The 20,325-nt window shown below is 32.6% G+C and overlaps 1 protein-coding gene across 2 annotated transcripts in view; it reads right to left on the bottom strand.

Moving 5' to 3' along the window:
* Positions 1-20,325, bottom strand: part of LOC125071075 (sodium/calcium exchanger 3) — a 129,285-nt gene that overhangs the window by 3,270 nt on the left and 105,690 nt on the right. The window contains exons 3-5 of one of the 2 annotated variants that reach the window (XM_047681160.1): positions 3,255-3,370; positions 1,736-1,835; positions 727-819 (exon numbers count right to left, since the gene is read on the bottom strand). In XM_047681160.1, coding sequence (XP_047537116.1) covers positions 727-819; positions 1,736-1,835; positions 3,255-3,370 — 309 coding nt within the window. Of the gene's footprint in view, positions 1-726; positions 820-1,735; positions 1,836-3,254; positions 3,404-20,325 lie in introns of both variants that reach the window. The other variant, XM_047681159.1, reaches the window with a different exon arrangement.

Raw genomic sequence — 20,325 nt, 5'->3', positions numbered from 1 at the left:
AAAGAAAAATGATAAATATTTATAATTAACCTGCGACCCACGGGGCGGGGGGCGGGGCGTTAAATATACTAGAAAAAGTCTTACAATGTTCACAGTTTTTCAGTCGTTAGACAATACAAACCGCTATGTCCCTGCGTAATATCTTCGAAAATTTTTATTTAAATGACATGCTGTAAAGTGCTATATCTGTATTAAATTCATAATATATTTATTGTACTTAATTGTACAATACTGTAGAACATCATTTTGATTCAGCCAGCGCTTGCAATGTAAGCGCAAAAAATGTGTTTATTTACGACATCACTTCAGAAACCTCTAAAATGATCAGTTTTTCTCTATTATATTGTGCGTCTATTATACATATAAACCTTCCTCTTGAATCAATCTATCTATTTAAAAAAACGGCTTAGAAATCCGTTGTGTAATTTTAAAGATCTAAGCATACATAGGGACAGACAGCGGCAAGCGACTTTGTTTTATACTGTGTAATGATAATGATTATTACCCTTGTAATACCTATTACATATCTAAGCTAATGGCTAACTTAATTATTTAATTATATTTAAATCCAAACGAGGAATAGTGATTAAAACTTTTAGATAACTTTAAAATTAGGACGTGGACTTTGGGAACCTTGTGAGAGACCAAAATCTATCCTTGTAGTGCGACTGAGAAAAAAGATAAGTGTGCGAGAGAGAGAGAGAGAAAAAGTACAACATAACTTACCCGTAGGAGGAACAAACGCGAAAATAATTTTCCAGAAAAGTGTGAAAATATGTAGAATATAGTCTCCGCACGATGGTTGCTCGTCAGGGTTATCTAGATAAGAAATTTTATAGTTTAATATAGCAGGTATATGTTACGGCTATACAAGCTTATAACCACTATCTTTTTTTTTTATATGCCTTCTTTCATATTAATCCAATGATCTTTAAAAGAAATACTCAAAAAACAATCGTAAATAATAATAGCAAATTATAATAAAATAGTTTTGAATACTGAAACCTGTGAAAAACAACATATAATTTCAATTTAATCATCAAACCTAATTATACCAATGAAATTAAAATAAATGCAAAAGTTTTAAAACAGAATTATAGCGTAATTATTCAGCTTGCAGAAATAGCTGTTTTAGCCTGTACGCTTAACGGAACGAATGAGAGCCTTAAGCTTCGTTTCCACTAATGGAAAATTAAATTACGGTGAATTCGAAACGTAAATCAACAATTTCTGTGGAAGTGCATGACAATATAACTTTTGGTCATCAAAGCTCGTTGGCAACACAAAAATTACAATATTTATTTTGGGAAATATCAATCAAATTTAGATCTACGAAATTTAAAATTATATAGATAAGCTGCTTTAACAGCTTTACCTATAATTCACCTCATACTACAGTAATCCAGTGCGTTAGTTAAGCTGACTACCAAAACATTATCGCAATAATTCCTCAGTAAAATTTAACAATTTATAAAATATATTGAATTTTTTAGGACACTCGAATCTAAATTTCGTATCACCCTAAGTCGGTTGTCAAGATTTCACGAATGAGAAACGAAGTGAATTCATACAGAGTAAACCGCGTAATGCACGCACGTAAAAAAGGTCATAAACTTTTATTTTAGTCATTGTGTATTGTTTTTTATTAATTTTGTTGTTTTTTAATTCGACTTTTTCATTATCATTCACAAAATCCCTTATTATTTTGAATTTATTTATATAATATTATTTTTACCTGAACTCGCTGTCAAAGCCTCTGAGAACTGTTCCTTCCATGACGACGTCCCGATAATAATTGAGGCGTTCGCTCTTTGCACTAATTTATCTACAGTATTCTGAAAAGCGAAATAAATATTAATAACATCGCCTAAATAACGACTTAACTAAGCATTTGTCTTACCCATTCCTACTGAAGGTAAAAATTCAATAGTATTCATGTTAAAATTAATAGTTTAATACATCAAATAAAACTAGTAACGCTAATGTATTAACAACATTACATATGTGTTACAGTATATATAATATAATTACATATACCGTTAGATTATAATCTATCTCGCGATATTGTAAACTGTCGAAAGATTGTGAACCGAAACTTACAGCTTACAATTTCAAAAATATATTAATCTACCGAAGCTAATTAAAGATAAATTATAAAAACTCTAACCTAACAAAATATCATAAATTATCGAAATTTTTAGTAAGAATCTACATAAAATGTTTAAATCTTAATACATAATAATAATAGTATTATACTCCCAACTCTCAACTCCCAGCGGAGCTCTCAGTCGCCGTGATTTATTTCCAACATTTTCAAGATGATCGTCAAATTTTAGCAAATTTACAAAGACATTAATTAATAACACACTTAAAACTTACTCATGAATCACTCCGACAGTTCATGAAAATTATATAAAAGTCCGTTTAGTTTTCGAGTTTATCGCAATCAGACAGACAGACGTGGCGGAGGTTATTGACCTTAAGGATTTTCCAGTATTCATTAGGCATGAATAAGTCTATTATCGAGTTTTTGATTCCTTACTCTGATATATTCAACGTTACAATTGTTTTGTAACACGCAAAGGTTGAACAATCTGCATATAAGTTAGATTTATTGACTTTTAACCTGTAAGTGCCGTAATCCATCAAGGCAAACTGTCGTGCTAAAATTTTCTATAGCCGAGATGTTTCATTCAATGGCCAAGTGATTTCGGGTACAAACCCAGGCTAGTACCAATGAATTTTCATGTGCTTAATTTATGTTTATAATTCATCTCGTGCTCGGCGGTGAAGGAAAACATCGCGAGGAAACCTACATGTGTCTAATTTCAACGAAATTCTGCCACATGTGAATTCCACCAACCCGCATTGAAGCAGCGTGGTGGAATATGCTTCATACCTTCTCCTCAAAGGAGAGAAGGCCTTAGGCCAGAATTGGGAAATTTACAGGCTGTTAATGTAAATGTAAAAAAATATTTCTAAAACGCAAGTAAAATTCACGCGCAGATTTGCAAAGTGTGACTTGTCACGTAGATGGGTCGGTCCAAAATATCTAATTGACGTCATCGAATTATTAATCCGTCATACTATACGCTGAGCATTATTGTATGGCAATAGTAAAAACAAACCATACAATGATTACCAATAACATGATAACAAAACGAAATGATTGTACACAATGACCAAATTATCTTTAATAATTAATTCTCTTATATAGTTTATGTATTGATTACCAAAAAATTGGGTTAAATTACCTTAAATTCTTTGCTCTCTTTAACTCGTAGTTGCGCACGAGTTATTTCCCCTGCACGTGGGTACCCCATTAGGGCAACAACGGCTTCTTCCTCAGGTAGAGTTGTCAGGTGTTCAACTTCATTATCAGTCAGGACAGGACGATTATCATCTGCAGAAGGAGTTCACATTAGAATTTATTACATTCATCGAAACTTAAAAAAGACTTATAGCAAAGGCCTATACGAGATCTGCCAAAAATGTCGAATATGCTGCTTAAAAATCGGCATGTAATCTATAAATTAAATTAATAATCTACAATGATAATTACGTTTGACTAAGCGTTAAATATTAATTGATAGCGCCATGTTAAGATTCTATTGATTATCTTGAAATTAAATTAATTAATTATACGTTTATAATTAGCAAATATCTAGCGTCTAAGATGTTGCTCAAATAAAAATATGATATTAATGAATGTCAAGCTTTGTAGGATTAAATGGTTCATATTTTACTCCTGAAATACATCCAGTAAAATGTTATGAATACCTACCTAATAATAATTATCCAAACGAAACTAACATAAACAAATATTTTGCTTGGAAATTCAAACTATAATTAGTTCGTAGTAACTTTAATAGCGGCTGTATTATAATCAAAGTTTAGGTACATTTAGTATTTGCGATAATATTTCGTTGGTTTAATACATCATCGAATTGTTTTTTATTACGATTTTTCCAGAAATCTATACATATAATAAGATTGGAGTGTCTGCTTGTAATTTTAAAATAACCGCGTTTTACTAAATGCATACACATACACGGTACATATACCTAAATAACATTTTTTACAATTTTTGTCTGTCTGTCTGTTTGTTCCGGCTAATCTCTGGAAAGGCTGGACCGATTTTGATGGGACTTTCACTGGCAGATAGGCGATCTAATAAGGAGCAACTTAGGCTATAAAGTCACGCTTTTTTATTAATTTCAAACGCGCAAGAAGTCGGGGTCACAGCTAGCACTTAATATATTTTATCATTAAGGCCAGCGCCCAAAGGAGATGATTTTTACTGCCTATTAACTAAGAACATCGTATTTATAATATTAAAAAAACGTGTGCATTTTGTTCCGCCCAACAGATGTGATAACTTATTTTCGAAATACGACTAGCGCTATGGGTTAGAGCGAAAATGGAGGAGCCAAGAAAAAGGGAAGCCAGATAGACTGGCGACGTTACGTTTACTACTCTAATACTTCCTTAAGAAGTTATCACTTCTATAACGAGTCCAGAATAAATAGATCGCATTTTAATAACTTTTGACATCTCAACTTGGTAATAAGTAACATCAACATTATATCCTCTTGAGAAAAAAAATTGGTACAGATTGTGGGGAAGCGAGAGGAAAGATGTCACACATCATTAAACCGATCGGCTGGTTCTTGAGTGCGTATTTATGTGCTTGCGCAGGTGCTACTTCGAAATCACTTTGACGCGCATTCAAGTGACGCGACTTGTAGCATGACTAGTGTTCACTACATGTTAAAGCCTTCAGGTGTGCGCAGCCCTAGCTTTTTGTTAATGTAATAGTTATCGTTTAATTCGGATGCACATCGGTGAACTTGGATACTTATATTAAAATAAATTTCACGATTGGTTTAATAATAACATCGTCTTTGTTAAATGGCTTTACTTATGCGTTCCAAAAATCTTTATCTATACAGATTAAAAAGTCAAAAGGTTTAATTCCCTTTTATAATAATAAAACAATATAGATTTATAAACTCGTAATTTGTATTTGGAACGCTACCAAGCGATAGTATTGCTATAAAACCTCTTGTCTTTGTTTTACTGCCATTTTTATTCTTCAATTTTTGTGATACGATGTTTGTAAGTGTGAATGATTTTATTTAAATAATAAATATTTTATTTTAGAATACCTTAATTTTACTGATACTAAAGTTCTATCGTTGGAATTATCGAAATATTTATGAATGTTGTAAATTTTTAATTTGAAAATTTAATCTACCTTTGGACGCGTACGGCTTTTATATACAAAAATAGACTAAAAAAAATGATCAATCATTCCGTTCGGATGTTAAATACCAATTTTTTTTAACTATTGTAATTACATTGAAAATTGATAAAATTTACATTAATTCGTATGCACATAATATCAAGTTTGCCTTCGTATACAAACATATATGTATGTAACCATTCAATTAACATTACAAAATAAATTAAGCGCAACATAATTTATAGCTCGTATTTTATATCGCCTTTTCAATACACGAACTTCACTAATATACCCGAATATAATTTGTTTTATTGGCCTTTTAATGATACCGTTAAATATATAAATGACCAAATTAAAAAGATTTATCTGTTTGAATTGTTAATTGATATTAACGTTACTTTTAAATTTATCACGGTATATTTTTTTTAACAATTATAAGTAATACACCTCATCCGATTTCGGTTATCTTTTATTGTAAATATGCATTGATGACTTAGTTCATTTTAGGCTTTAATCATGAGATATATTTTAAGATGTTTGAACAACTAGATCTCTAAATCCTAATGATGCTGAACGACAATAATGTTTACAAATAAAACTTTTAGATGCCGCTAATAACCGAAGATGAAAATTTACATGAAGTCAATTTCCGACTATATCTGGCCTTATACAATAAATACACAATTATACAACTAAAACTAGTAATCATAAATAATGCTTGAAACCTAAAACACCTTTATTCGACCACGATTGTCAATTAAACCATTGTCCTGCGTTGTGAGACAATGAGGCTGTAAATCATCCTCAATTCATGACTACGAAACCATATCACGACGTCCAATCGTGTTTGATTCAAACAGATTTATGATTATCTTATTTAATTAAGGTGCTTAGCACATTGTTAACTAGTGAAAAACGTTGGAATAAATTCCTTAACTCTATAAAATAAAACAAAGAAATGGAATATAAAATTTATTGCAAGAACTCAACGCCTTTATTTCTCAAGATTTTATTTTGAAATCGTGACTTTTTTCTGACCGGCAAACTTAGATTGCACGTCTTGTAAATTAAATCGATACTAATAAATTTAAAACGAAGAGTTTGTTGAACGCGATTCACAGGATCTACCAAATTTGAAAAAAATATTTTTCGTTTGATAGTTTAATTATTGAGAAAGATACAGATAAATAACGTCACATTGTGATCCACGAATCTTGATTTTAAAAGTTTTAAAGTGTTACATATAAAATGATAATTAATGATATAAAAGATATCGTATATAACTAAGATGAATACAACAAATATCTGAAGTAATGATTAGAGATAAGAATTCAAGCAACTTCTACTAGATAAACCAAAAATTAGTATTGCTCAAAATTCTTATAATATCATATAATAAAATATACTTAAAGTTAATTCACAATAAGCAATAGTGAAAAATATAAAAAGACACAAAGTGATTGAAGAATGACATGCAATAATAGCTCGTAATAACATAGCAGATTAGAAGGAAATATCAAACGAATTCTTACTTGAAACAGACCGATATTCCATCAGTCAAGCGTGCGAGTGTGAAAAATAACAAATTAGATGGTTTATAAATACATGCATACTTACATAGATGTGCTCACGTGTTCATTGAAGCAATTATATATTTACAAGGACAAATAAAATATACATATAACAAGAGATATATACGTTATAAATATACATAGCTAGTTCTTATTTAGATATTAGTTGAATCCACCATTTACGAAGAGAAAATGGATTTTGATAAGTTGCAGCCAGAGAGGGGAATATGATACTCTGTCTATAAAATCTATATGTGTGTCAACTATACATGCATTAACGTAACCTAGTGTGTGTGGGGGGGGGGTGTTCATGAAACCTCTAATTTAAAAAATATAAATGTAACCAGAAAAGTGTTGTTTAAATAGTTAGTAGACATTTTGTTCTTATTGGTTGATATTCACCATTTGTTAAAAGACGTTGAATATTATTATCTCACCAGTAAAACCTTTGGAAATTCCGTGATGATTAAACATACTAACTGCAAAGGAAAGCTTGTAAAAAAGGAAACAACAGAGTGAAAGTGGAAAATAACTTTATGGGTTCTCGGGACTCTCCCAAGAACATTGACTATCACAATGTACATTCCTAACAAATTAGACAGCAACATTACCAGCAAGACAAAATACCGTCTTTAAATATCGTCTCAAGCCGAGTTCTTGTATTTAACAAATAGTTAATCTGTAAAATATTGTTGTTGAGTTAACGTCGTTTCCATACGACAGATGTATCTGTACATGCAATCCGAAATTTAAAAAAGGTTTTTTATAGGGAAGATTTTGAACTAGGCCTCGTAGATAACTCTTGGTATACCCAAATGATTCATTATTCTTACTAATGACACCGGAATACAACTATAAGAATACCATATTCTTATTCTTACAAATGTAAGAATAAGAATATGGTAAAATAAATTTCAATATCTGGGTAACTATTTTTTGTACAAATTATCGTCGTATTTTGAAAAATTTCAAAATTCAAAATCAGTTGAGATTTTGTCACGTCACGTCACGGTCACGTCACGTCGCGTCTTGTCACATTTGAAAAAAGAAGTTTAACTACTGTTGTGTGTTATGATAAGGAGAAAAAATGCTGAAGACGTAGATCTTAGCTGAAACTTAACTAGATCTGGGCTAAGTTTTCATATTTCTAATCCATGTTTAAAATTCAACTCATGCTTGGTGAGGAGGGAAAACGTTGTGAGGAACCATGTACCGTATAAAAATATCACATGTGACCAACACCAACCTCTACTCAAACTCCATGGTGGCAAAAACCTTATCTATATGACAAGATCTCCTCTTTTCTTGAATAGCCTAATATTTTGGAGCTGAATGAAAGTCTGCCACTTGTATCCCTTAACCCGTAATAGAGCCGTGGCTTGGAATTGGCCTCCCTTTGAGGTTCTTTGGCACATATATGATATACAACAGTTATTCTTCTCAGTAGTTTAGTGTCTTGAAGGTTAAAATTAAAAGAACTTTAAGGAAAAAAGTGTATTATTATCTATTAAAATTTCTTTTTAAATAATTCAAACGCTTACACTCAGTTTTTCAGAATAAATTTAGCTATTCTTAAGCGAAGTATCGATTTGCTTTTAATATTTTTACACATTCTTTATATCAAGTACTATTATATACTTATACATTATTTTTTCAAGCTTATCAGCATATTTCCAAAGAATAATAATTTTGAGTCCGCCATCTTGAAATTTCTCATTCTGACGTCATAATAGTAGTAAATAATCCAAGAACCCCTAGAACAAACTCATAGGGATTTTGAATTAAACATTTTTTATATTGCTCTTGTTTATTTACTATTTATTTTCTTCTTTAACTCGAAAAATATCTACAGTCATGTTATCCGTATCTTTGATATCAATATAATATATTTATATTATTTTAATTCAGTATAATATGCTACTTATAATGTATACGTTTTTTGTATTAATATTATTATTATTTTAAACTCTCGCTCTACGAATAAAAAATAATTAAAAAACAAGGGAAATAAACTTCACTTTATAATAGCTCCTTCTTCGAGGCGTACCTCATCACGTGACATTTATACATAAAGGCTTACATTACGCTGAACGTCATTTAAAACCTTGATTGCGAGGTTTTGTTTAATTACATGAAGTAGAAATGTTTTTAAAATGTATTTTTAAAGGTCATAACTGGAAGAAAATGAATTTTCTATAAGCTTGAATAATTATTCAAGTGATATCCGAAAAACATCGTGAGTGAATATTGACGTCTATGTCAAATAACTTCCAACGTTGCTGGATCGGTTCGCTAATGAATCCATTCGTCACTTTGCGTTTAGTTTTCTGTTTACAAATGTCACTTTAAGTGAAAAAGCGAAATTATGAAAAACACGTCTGATTCTATTTTTAGTAACAGGTCTTTAAAATAATTTAAATAAATATCAGTGTTGAGCCGAGGTGAACCAAGTGAATGTAGCTGGCACACGTGAATTCCAACAAAACGATACGGGTTCAAACTCGGACAAGCATGACTTCACATGTGCTTTATTTCGTAATTATAATAATTAATCTTGTTGTTGGAAACTTGTGTATCCAACAGCCTGTAGGTCAATTATAACGTATCATCACTTTATAGTTCTTGAATCAAAAAAATAATTGCGAGTCTACTAATACAGCGATCCAATTGAGGTTCTGTTGAAATTGGATCGGGAATGTGCCGTAACCGTTAATAATTAGCTGTATTAAATCTTTGTATTGGAGCTGCGTGATGGAATAAACTCTATAATAAAGGTGGTAGATCTTTGTGCAAACCCTAGGTAGTTACTAACCACTCATCAGATATTCTACTGGATGGACCAATGTAAGTACAGGCACAAGGGAAATTACATCTCTGTTCTCAAAATTAAGAAATAATAAATAAATAAATATTGAACAACATCACAAACATTATTCTGATCCCAATGTAAGTAGCTAAAGTACTTGTGTTATGGAAAATCAGAAGTAACGAGGCAAAGTCAAAATCGGAAGTTACATACACCCAGACCCAAGACAATGTAGAAAACTAATGAACTTTTTCTACATCGACACGGCCGGGAATCGAACCCGGGACCTCGGAGTGGCGTACCCACCGGTGTACACACTACTCGACCACGGAGGTCGTCAAAATTGGTGGCGCCTTGGCGATGTTGGTAATGGTTAAAGATAATGTCATCACTGGCCATAATCCATTTCACCGCTAACTATCCGTTAGACCATTTTCCCGACCAAACTTGCTCCTCAAGAGAAATTACCCAACAGTGGAACATTAACAGGCAGTTTACTTTCATAAATAATCAATGTATTATCTTAACATCCTTAATATAAGGAGATGAAAATTTGAACTCTTGGAACATTAATATTAACATCATAATAAATTTAAGTGTTACTTATAAAAATGCCAGGTGAAAAAATTCAAGAGTAATATCAGCAGCGCGGCGCCGGTATGACGTAATTGCGACAATCAAATTTCCTTAACAATCCACTCACGAAAATGATGGCGTAATAAAAACAAACGAATAAACCCCATGTTGCGGTAAGCGTTAAAAATAAGTCACCGTACTAATAAGTATTGTGATGGCGACACAAAAATATTCATTATTCTTTTATAAACAGTATTTTTTTAAATGTGTTATCTATTAAAATGAAAATCTATTTATAAACTTACATTAAAAAAATATATTCTTACTTATTTGTGCCAGAATAACACAAAGCCTTATTTAAAGTACGGATGCACAGCTCTTTGAAGTATGAATGAGAGTCAGTGGTGGTTACTTGACGGTAGGGCTTTGTGCAAGCCCGTCTGAGTAGGTATCACCCACTCATCAGATATTCTACCGCCAAACAACATTACTCAGTATTGTTGTATTTCGGTTTGAAATGTGAGTGAGCCGGTGTAACTACAGGCACAATGGACATAAAATCTTAGTTCCCAAGGTTGGTGGCGCATTGGCGATGTAAGCAATGGTTAATATTTCTTACAGCACCATTGCCTTTGGGCGGTGGTGACCACTTACGATCAGGTGGCCCATATGCTCGTCTGCAAACCTATGCCATAAAAAAAGTCATTGTAATTCCAGGTACAAGGGACATACGTTTTAGTTTGCTTGGTGGAAGATTGGCAATGCAAGGAATGGTTAATATTTCTTGCTGCGCCAATGTCTATGGGCTTTTGTTGCCATTTACCTTTAGCAGTCGATCTACCTATTACAAATAATATTAAAATGTATATATATATACACATACACATACATAGTATAATTGGAGTACTTTGATTCATGTGTTAATTTTGTAGAAGACAAGATTTCGCTTGCGGCCTCGTCCACGTTTAGAGGAGGAGGATACAGTTAATATGTACATTTTTCTGAGATCAAAAATGACCTATGTGCTATACTAGACTATAATCCATTCAGATGTTTTGGTGTGATTGAGTAACAAACATATATCAAACCAAACTTATAATCATAGTAAGATTGAGTGTTACCTATTTGTATATACTTGGATTCACGCGAAAACAACTTAACCAAATGAACGATAAACTGACATGTTATGACAACTTTTACTCACAAGATATATTACATAAGTTTATTATTAATGTACTACTACAAAAAGATATAATAAATTTAACGCCTCTGTCTGTCTTTGGCTTCGTAGTTTCTGAACGGATGAACAGATTTCGATTTGATTTTTATTTGTGGAAGGTGACTTAATAGAAAGCGATCTTAACTAGCGTTTTAAGAAATTTGTTCGATGATCTTCGATCATCAGCTCTTTTCTTGTTAATACAGGGATGGGACTAACTAGTAATTCGAAAATCGAAACAAATTTGTAATTCCTATATCCAATGTCGTAGCGTTACACTTACTTAGTGGCAATTAAACATGACCAGCGTTTCGGAAAAGAAAATAGCTGACCCGCGAAACAGGCGAAAGAATCTCAACGAGTTTTATATATAACGGGGCGAGATTACTTTGATTTTTGATTTGGATAATTAATTAATAGTTGGCAATAATGTTTGATGGCTGATTTACTTTTAAGAGCGCGTCACGCCGAATGGATTTGTAAGTGTCATGGCAACTCGAGTCGTTATGTTTTGACAAACTACTCCAATGCGATGGTTGCTTGCAAACCCATTTGCTCTTAATCGAGATGAATAATAATATCAAAGGATTACAATAATCCTTTGATATTATTATGATTCTTCCAAAATGTCGGATCAATCCCCGAACCCAACTGTTCGGCATCCTGCTCCTCCGAAATATATATTCAATATCACAGAGAAATATAAACAAACGTTTCACGCAAACGTTCTTAAACATGCTACTTGTCTATGTCATGCAACTTGTCTACTGGACTGATATTACAATAACATGACCTGATCTGGTGCAGCAGCATCATCAAGATATTAAACTCCTCAGCAACTTGCAACAAAGGTGTCATTTTTGAGACTATTGGAATGGTATCAATAACTTTTAATGGTACGTAGGTATCATTTTTGGTTATTCTAGCAAATCCCTCCAGGATACAAGGTCATAATTATAAAAGGATGGTATTGTCATCCATCATTTTTTCGTGTACTATTTTTCAAGTCCATCGGACGTCTTGAAGGTAGCGAAGATCAAGTTGAAAGACTACTTAAAAATACATCCTTGGGGAGGCTTAGGCGTTATCCACGACGGTACTCGAATTCGGAATATTTACTAACATGATTTTCGTCCAACGTATGCGGAATTAAAGGAATGTATGTTTGTCGACACAAACTAAGCCTTTGATAATTCAGAGCTCAGATAAGTTCAGAATTATATATAAACACAAATTGAGCGCCCGAAAATTAATTGATTACCTAGATTTGAACTCGCAATCTTTGGTTCGCAATGGACATTCATCTCGGCAAGCGCTATATTTTCAAATCAAATCAAAATATACTTTATACAAGTGGGCTTTTAGAAGCACTTTTGTATCGTCATTTAACAAACTATATTTAAGTAATGCTCCCACTGATTCGGAATGTAGATTATATCGAGAAGAACTGGCAAGAAATTCAGTAGTTACTCTTTTTCAACATCTAAAAATACAGTCATGTTAGTTAAATGCAATTATATATGTATGTTATGTATCCTGCCTGGAAGACAACAAGCATTAATTCCACGCTTTTTTATCATCTATATAATCTTGTATCGAATAATGTGCCTTCTTTACCAATGTATTTTTTACAAATGATTTGAACTTATGAAACGGCAAAGTTAAAAATGTCTGCGGTATTATTTTTAAATGTGATGTATTCGGCGAAATATACGAACTGGCAATCCATTCAACCGCCGTTTGTTATAGTATTCATGTACGCAATAACGAGCGCTATTCGAAATTTAAATTTTGAAATATTCAGCTGTTTTCTCTGTTGTGATAATTTATATCTTTTAAAAATGAACGAAAAACTAATAAAGATCTTTGATATTTTTTTTCTGCTCAAACGTCTTATTCGAACTAACATTTTTTTTTAATTTTTTTATACTAATAGGTTAATGGGGAAAACTTTGGATAATTAATTACATTTTGAAATAACCCAGCCCTGCCTTTAGGGATCTCCTTAAAAACCTTTCATTTTATTTTTATAGCAATAAAATGTTTTGGCGCTTACTACAATTAAAATCTGCGACATCCACATCCCCTGTCTCATGCCACCCATACTTCAAACATATAATATTTTTTTCTTAAAAATGACAACTTTTTGTATCAATAATCATATAGTTAAAACAATATACCATATGGTTCAAAATAATTTGTAACATATGAACGACACCGGCGAAGATAAGCTATTATGTTACAAATTAAAATGGCACTTGTTATATTCGCGTTAATGTCAGATATTACGGCGGTGAATTTGAATTTAGAAGAACATTTAAATCTTATATATTAAATGCAATTTACTAAATTGTTATGATTTAACAAATAATTAATTTTAGAGTGAGGAAAAATTTACTGTCCGGTTCGACTATAAAAAAAAAACAAATGAAAAACGCGTGTTTCTCTACGATATATATATATGACCATATATATAACAAAATGTAGGTGAATCAATTCAAAATAAAATCTGTCATAGGTTTCAAAATTTCTAAAAATCTATCGGATAAACGCGAAGTTTCGCGGGCCTCCCACTAATAACAATATATTATGGGAAGGGGTTAAGACTCTTTCCCTTCCCTTCCATAGATAATGAGAGTGAGGAGGAGAATAAGGAGTACAACAGTGTATCCGCATTACTCGCCCAATACTTTATCACACGCATTTCGCTAGTCTCCTTTGAATGGCCGACGTGTCACGAGCCCAAAATCGGTCAGTAGAAATCAATCAATCAATGTTGACTGTGCGTCAGTGTCATTACAAACTCATATAGATTACACTCCAGAGTCCCTGGAAGACATCACAATGAGATACGTTTGATTTTATAATACAATGTTTTTGTTATTTTATAAACATTGTTAGTTAACGAAAAATAAAAATAATAACATAAAAAAACTCACAGTCAGAAGTGGTCTTGATCTTAGTTTTGTACAAGCGCGTCTAGTTAGGTATCCACTCATTAGATATTCTACCAGCAAACAGCAATTATTGAGTGAACCAGTGATACAAGAGACATAACATCTTAGCTCCCAAGGTGGAGCATTAATGTTATGTACGAAATGGTAGATAATATTACAGTAATGTCCATGGACATCGGTGACCACTTACCATCAGATGGCCTACATATTATATGAAGATAAATTATTATTACTAAAGTGGTTGTAAAGGTAAAATAAAGATACAATATATAAAAATTTCAATACTATAAAAACATCTAAGGTCTGATCACAAAGCGATCTCTTCCAGGCAACTTTATGGGTTTGAAATAAAGTCATAATATTATATGAGAGCCGAGATGGCCCAGTGGTTAGAACGCGTGCATCTTAACCGAAGATTTCGGGTTCAAACCCAGTTAAGCACCACTGACTTTTCATGTGCTTAATTTGAGCTTATAATTCATCTCGTGCTCGGCGGTGAAGGAAAACATCGTGAGAAAACCTGCATGTGTATAATTTCAACGAAATTCTGCCACATGTGTATTCCAACAACCCTCATTGGAGCAGCGTTGTGGAATATACTCCATACCTTTTCCTTAAAGGAAGAGGAGGCCTTAGTCCAGCAGTGGGATATTTACAGACTGCTAATGAATTATATAATAGAACGTAGGAATATTAGTTAACTCATTACAGCGGGCTTAACCCTTAAACTTTATATCTTAAACGAGCTCGTGAGCCTTATATCATCACGAAGTGATATCGGCCTTTATAGTACTCGTACCACAGATTTAGAGTAGCCTAGATGCCGCATGTTCGTTAGATAGTATGAACCGAGCGTGCCTTCTTTTTTATACCTACAATGACGTCACTCATTTTTTTTTTAATGAAATAGATTGGCGTACGAGCTATTGAACCACCATTGCCCACAGACAATGGCGGAAAAAACATTAACCATTCCTCAAATCACCAATGCGCCACCAACCTTGGGAACCAAGATGCCCTATGTCCCTTGTGCTTCTACATCTACACTGTTTCACTTACCCTTCAAACGGAAACAACAATACTGAGTACTGCTATTTGGCGGTAGAATAATTGATGGGCGGTACCTACTAGCACCACCAAGTAACATACCGATATTAGGTATTTCCTCCATTGAATCTATTCACTACCGTAGTAGATTTACAGTTTATAACGGCACACTTAGAGAGATAAACCATTGTGCGATGCAGAAACTTTTTCGGTTGTCGGTTGTCTTGTTTTATCTAGCCTACTCTAAATCTGTGACCTTAACACATAGAGCTTAAACTCCGCAATCAATGTTGACTCAGTTATATTGTTAGACAGTTAGACGTGTCAATTGACAAAAGCTGTTGGGTCAAAGGATTATAACGACAGTGCTAATCTCTTCTGTTAACAAACCAGATAACGTTAATTACAATCTATACAAATTAAAGTATGTGTGTTTGTCCTACATACGTTTTCATGGAATTATTTAGAAAACTTGCTGGTACTTTTGAGAACGTTAAGGTTCCTGGTACAGGAAAAATCAACATTTTTTGTATTTAATATATTATGTATATGATATATCCCGGCTAAGATTGGTTGGTATATAGGATATGAACAGATTATAATATGGAGAATATAGAACTTATAACTAATAGTTATAAGTATTATTATTTATATAACTTCTTGTATATTTTAAATTTAATTGTTTTATTTTTTATTCATCCCCTTGTTGTCCCGTTAGACTAGTGACCAATTTATAATGCTGACGATCTTGTGGTCAAATATACAATCAGGGGCCGATAAAAAATGTTAGACTTCACTGTCAAAATTCAAGTTAAATTATCTTTATTCAACATAGAAGTATTACACTATCTCATTGACTGTTAAAATTCTACAACTGGTTCGGAAAGAAAATGCTGAGACCTGAGAAGAATCGGCGAAAGAAACTCGGGTGGGTTGTCAAAAGATTTTCAGAGTTTGTTGATTGTTTAAACTTCCTTGTCTTGGAAAGTTCGTAAAGATTATGGTTGTAATTCAACTCTGGTTTTGTCGAATTTCTATCCTATAGGATTATAGCTGTGTGGGAAGAAAGATGGTAACTGTGTCTGTAATCGATAAGATCATAAATGACAAACTTTACTTTAGTGAAGTAAAAAGTAACGTAAACGTAAGTTGATCACTGGAAAATATTATATTCAGTAAAATTGTTAGTAAAAACTTTTTATAATATTTAATTATTTATATATTTTCTTCTTTTCAGAAAAAAAATTTGGAGCGTTTATTTTATATAAGAATATTGAATATTTTATATAATAGAACCAGGTGGTGCGCCGAGATGGCCCAGTGGCTAGAACGCGTGCATCTTAACCGATGATTTCGGGTTCAAACCCAGGCAGGCACCACTGAAATTTCATGTGCTTAATTTGTGTTTATAATTCATCTCGTGCTCGGCGGTGAAGGAAGACATCGTGAGGAAACCTGCATGTGTCTAATTTCAAAGAAATTCTGCCACATGTGTATTCCGCCAACCCGCATTGGAGCAGCGTCGTGGAATATGCTCCAAACCTTCTCCTCAAAGGGAGAGGAGGCCTTTATCCCAGCAGTGGGACATTTACGGGCTGCTAATGCTAATGAACCAGATCTCAAAACTTTTTAGAAATACTACATATTAATGTTACTCACATTGAATTCGAAATTAATTAGTAATAAGACAAAAAAATAATAATTGTTATATCATAAAATTAAATATATATGTAATTTCATATAGGCTGATTAATAGGAATCTCCATATAATATAAATAGTGGAAGCGTTGCTTCCCCTTCTGAAATAGTTTACTTAAAGCTATCGCCTAAAATACGCCTCCATTTTTCACGTACTCGAAAAAAAGCCAAGTATGCCTATAAAAAACAGCTGTCGGATGGATCAACCATTTTGTTATTCTAACACACGTTGCAAAGTCACAAATAAAAAGGGATAATGATAACAAACGTCAAAATACTGTCAACAAACTCCAAATGTCAAAATAATGTCATTGCGAAGAAACACGTTCCAATTCACGTTACTTTCATTTTAAATAAACTACGATGTTTTTTTCTGTACCGTATGCAAGTCTTTATAAAGAATTAATTAATTAATTAACTTGTGCACATTCTCATTTAGGCCATTTTATAAAGATATATTTTAATAATCTTAAATAAAGTGATATAGACGCTAATATATATTTTAATAATTTATGTTTCCAATTGTTATTCTAAGTATGGTATATGTCCATAATCATAATCTACATGGAAGTGGTCATGGAATCACTCCCGTTAATGTATTTTCATTTGTAAATAAAAATGTGTTTCATTATAAAGTTATTCTGTATTTTCTTGGTATTTGGAAGTCATAGTAATTTTCTCCGTAATGATTTACCCAAGGATACGTCTCATCGCAGTGGGTTCGATTTTTGACTACACATTCGAAGAAAAAAAAGTCGGTGCTTATCCCAGACCGCGGCAAAAAAATAGGTTTTATTTATTTATTATCTATAAAAAAAAAATAGAACCCAACCGAAACCGTAAAGAAAAAACCTATAAATCTTTATAAAACTACCAAAAAGTTCTAAGTTTTTTTTTAAACAGAAACAGCAGCTCTCATCCTATTACTGCTTAATTCATTGTGTTACAAATTATCCTGTTTCATCCGTAGATGAAATGAAGTTATTATCACCTCGTAATTTTTCAGTCCCGTCATAAAGGATCATCGTCCTAATGTCGGAATATAAAAACAAACTGAGCGTAGTCAAAATCGTCTTTTAAATAATTCAACAACGTTTTGAATAACAAATTTTACTTCGGTCTGGCATTTTGTGGGAAAGACAGCTGTAATGGTTTTCTATAACATCGTTTTCTCGGACGTACACATTTTCACCGTCGCATAAAAAATTTAAATTATTATTGTTACTTCAAAATTTTTTAATTCCACACTGTATATAACTAGGTAACCCTTAAAATAACCCTTTCTCAGTATTAAGAAATGGTCTGTAGTATTCCACTGTTGTTTCAGTCCTTATTGAACTTTTAGAGGTTAAATATTAAATATATATTGATTGTAAAGAATGAAAATATTATTCCATTATTTTTTTTTTATTTGAACAAATATTCCACGCTTTTGTTTTATTTGCTAATGTTTTTAAATAGAAAACTATTCAAGTTTAATGATACGTGTTTCAATCCTACTGTTTTTCTTCCTTTCCCTGTACGTTACCTAAATCTATTTGGGTGTAAATTCTTTTCTATTGTTCGTCATTTGATCGTTCACAACCTTCTCTATCATATCCCAATTCACACACTCCATCCATACTTTCTTAAGTCCCTCCCCTCCCTTCCTCTACACTCATCCTCACTCCTTAAGTTACGTTTTTCAATCATATTTTAACCATTAATTACAGCAATAAGTCATTTCGAGTTTAAACAAATTGGTGTGAAAATTAAATAAAAGCTTGTATAAGTAAAATATCGAAAAAAATAACAGTAACTCAATAAAAGTTAATGTATTTTAAAAGCGACCAAGTGCGAGTCAGTCTCACGCACGAAGGGTTCCGTACCGTTATCTATAAAAACATCATGTCAAAAAAAAAAAATTTGTCTGTTATTTGGGAGCCTCCTTAAACATATATTTTATTCAGTTTTTTTACTATTTGTTGTTACAGCGGCAACAGAAGTACTTCACCCGTGAACTATCACGGTTCATGAGATACAGCCTGATGACAGCCTGGTGACAGAGGGACGGACAGCGGAGTCTTAGTAATAGGGTTCCATTTTATCCTTTGGGTCCGGAACCCTAAAAATGTATATTTTGTTTAAAAAAAAATACTCTTACAGGTATTTTCCTGCTTGAATAAACAATGCGGTTGGTTAACGCCTCTTCACCGACCATTCCTATCTCGACGTGGAGGGCGAAACGAAATGTAAAGCTTTTTACATAATTACATTATTATGTAAATATACTTACGACGAGATGGCCCAGTCGTTCAGAAGATACGTAGATTTTATTTGTATGTTTCACGTTCAAATCCGGGTAACTGATTTTTTTTTATATAAGTTAGCTTTTAAATTATCTCATGTTTGGCTTTGAAGGATAGTGAGGATACATGCTTCGGGTAAAATTCTGCCACGTGTCCTTAATTGATATTGGGGCTACGTTATGGAAAAACGGTTTTACATTACTTTTCTTCTTGAGAAAACAGGAGAGCAATAGTGCAATGGTTATGACTTTTTTTACCCAGTAAATGGCGTCCAGGCCTGGGTTCATATCGGACGAATTTGATTAAATTTTATATGAGGCAAGCTTAAACCCCAATGAAGGAGCTATAATAAAAATATATACATATTGTAAATTAAAATTACAAAAAATTGCGTAAGTTACAGAAAATATTTATAACGTCAATGCGCCACGTCATTCCAGAAGAACAACGAGCTCTCATCCCAGCTGATGTTTAGTCAATAAGAAAATTGGAAACCGCCGTAAATAAAAACATTAAGTAAAAAAGGCACGGGCAACTTTGAGCTCGTGGATGTTGATAACTTAAAAAAACAAACCAAGAATCGACGCATACTACTTTTTACATTAATATCTGAAGAGTTTATGTTTCTTGGACAAATCGGATTTGGACGATACTGTTGACCACATGTATACTATTCAATAGATTATACAGAAAACAATAGAATAGTTAGTTTCTATTTCATTTATTCTTTGAAATACATCAATTATGTATGAAGATATCCTATTGACTAGACATAAATCACTTGGACTGGATAGGGGTCAATATAGCATGCACATGAAACACCTTTGACCCGCCGACGCGTGTCAGAGTAGCTGAAACAGCTTATTGAAATGCTGCGTAGCTTAAATGAATGTTTCATTAAAATTGGAGCAAGGACAT

Source organism: Vanessa atalanta, chromosome 18 (assembly GCF_905147765.1).
Source record: "Vanessa atalanta chromosome 18, ilVanAtal1.2, whole genome shotgun sequence".
NCBI classification, from domain to species: Eukaryota; Metazoa; Arthropoda; class Insecta; order Lepidoptera; family Nymphalidae; genus Vanessa; species Vanessa atalanta.
The sequence above is the reverse complement of the archived record's forward strand: the minus strand, read 5'-3'. Positions and strand labels throughout refer to the sequence as shown.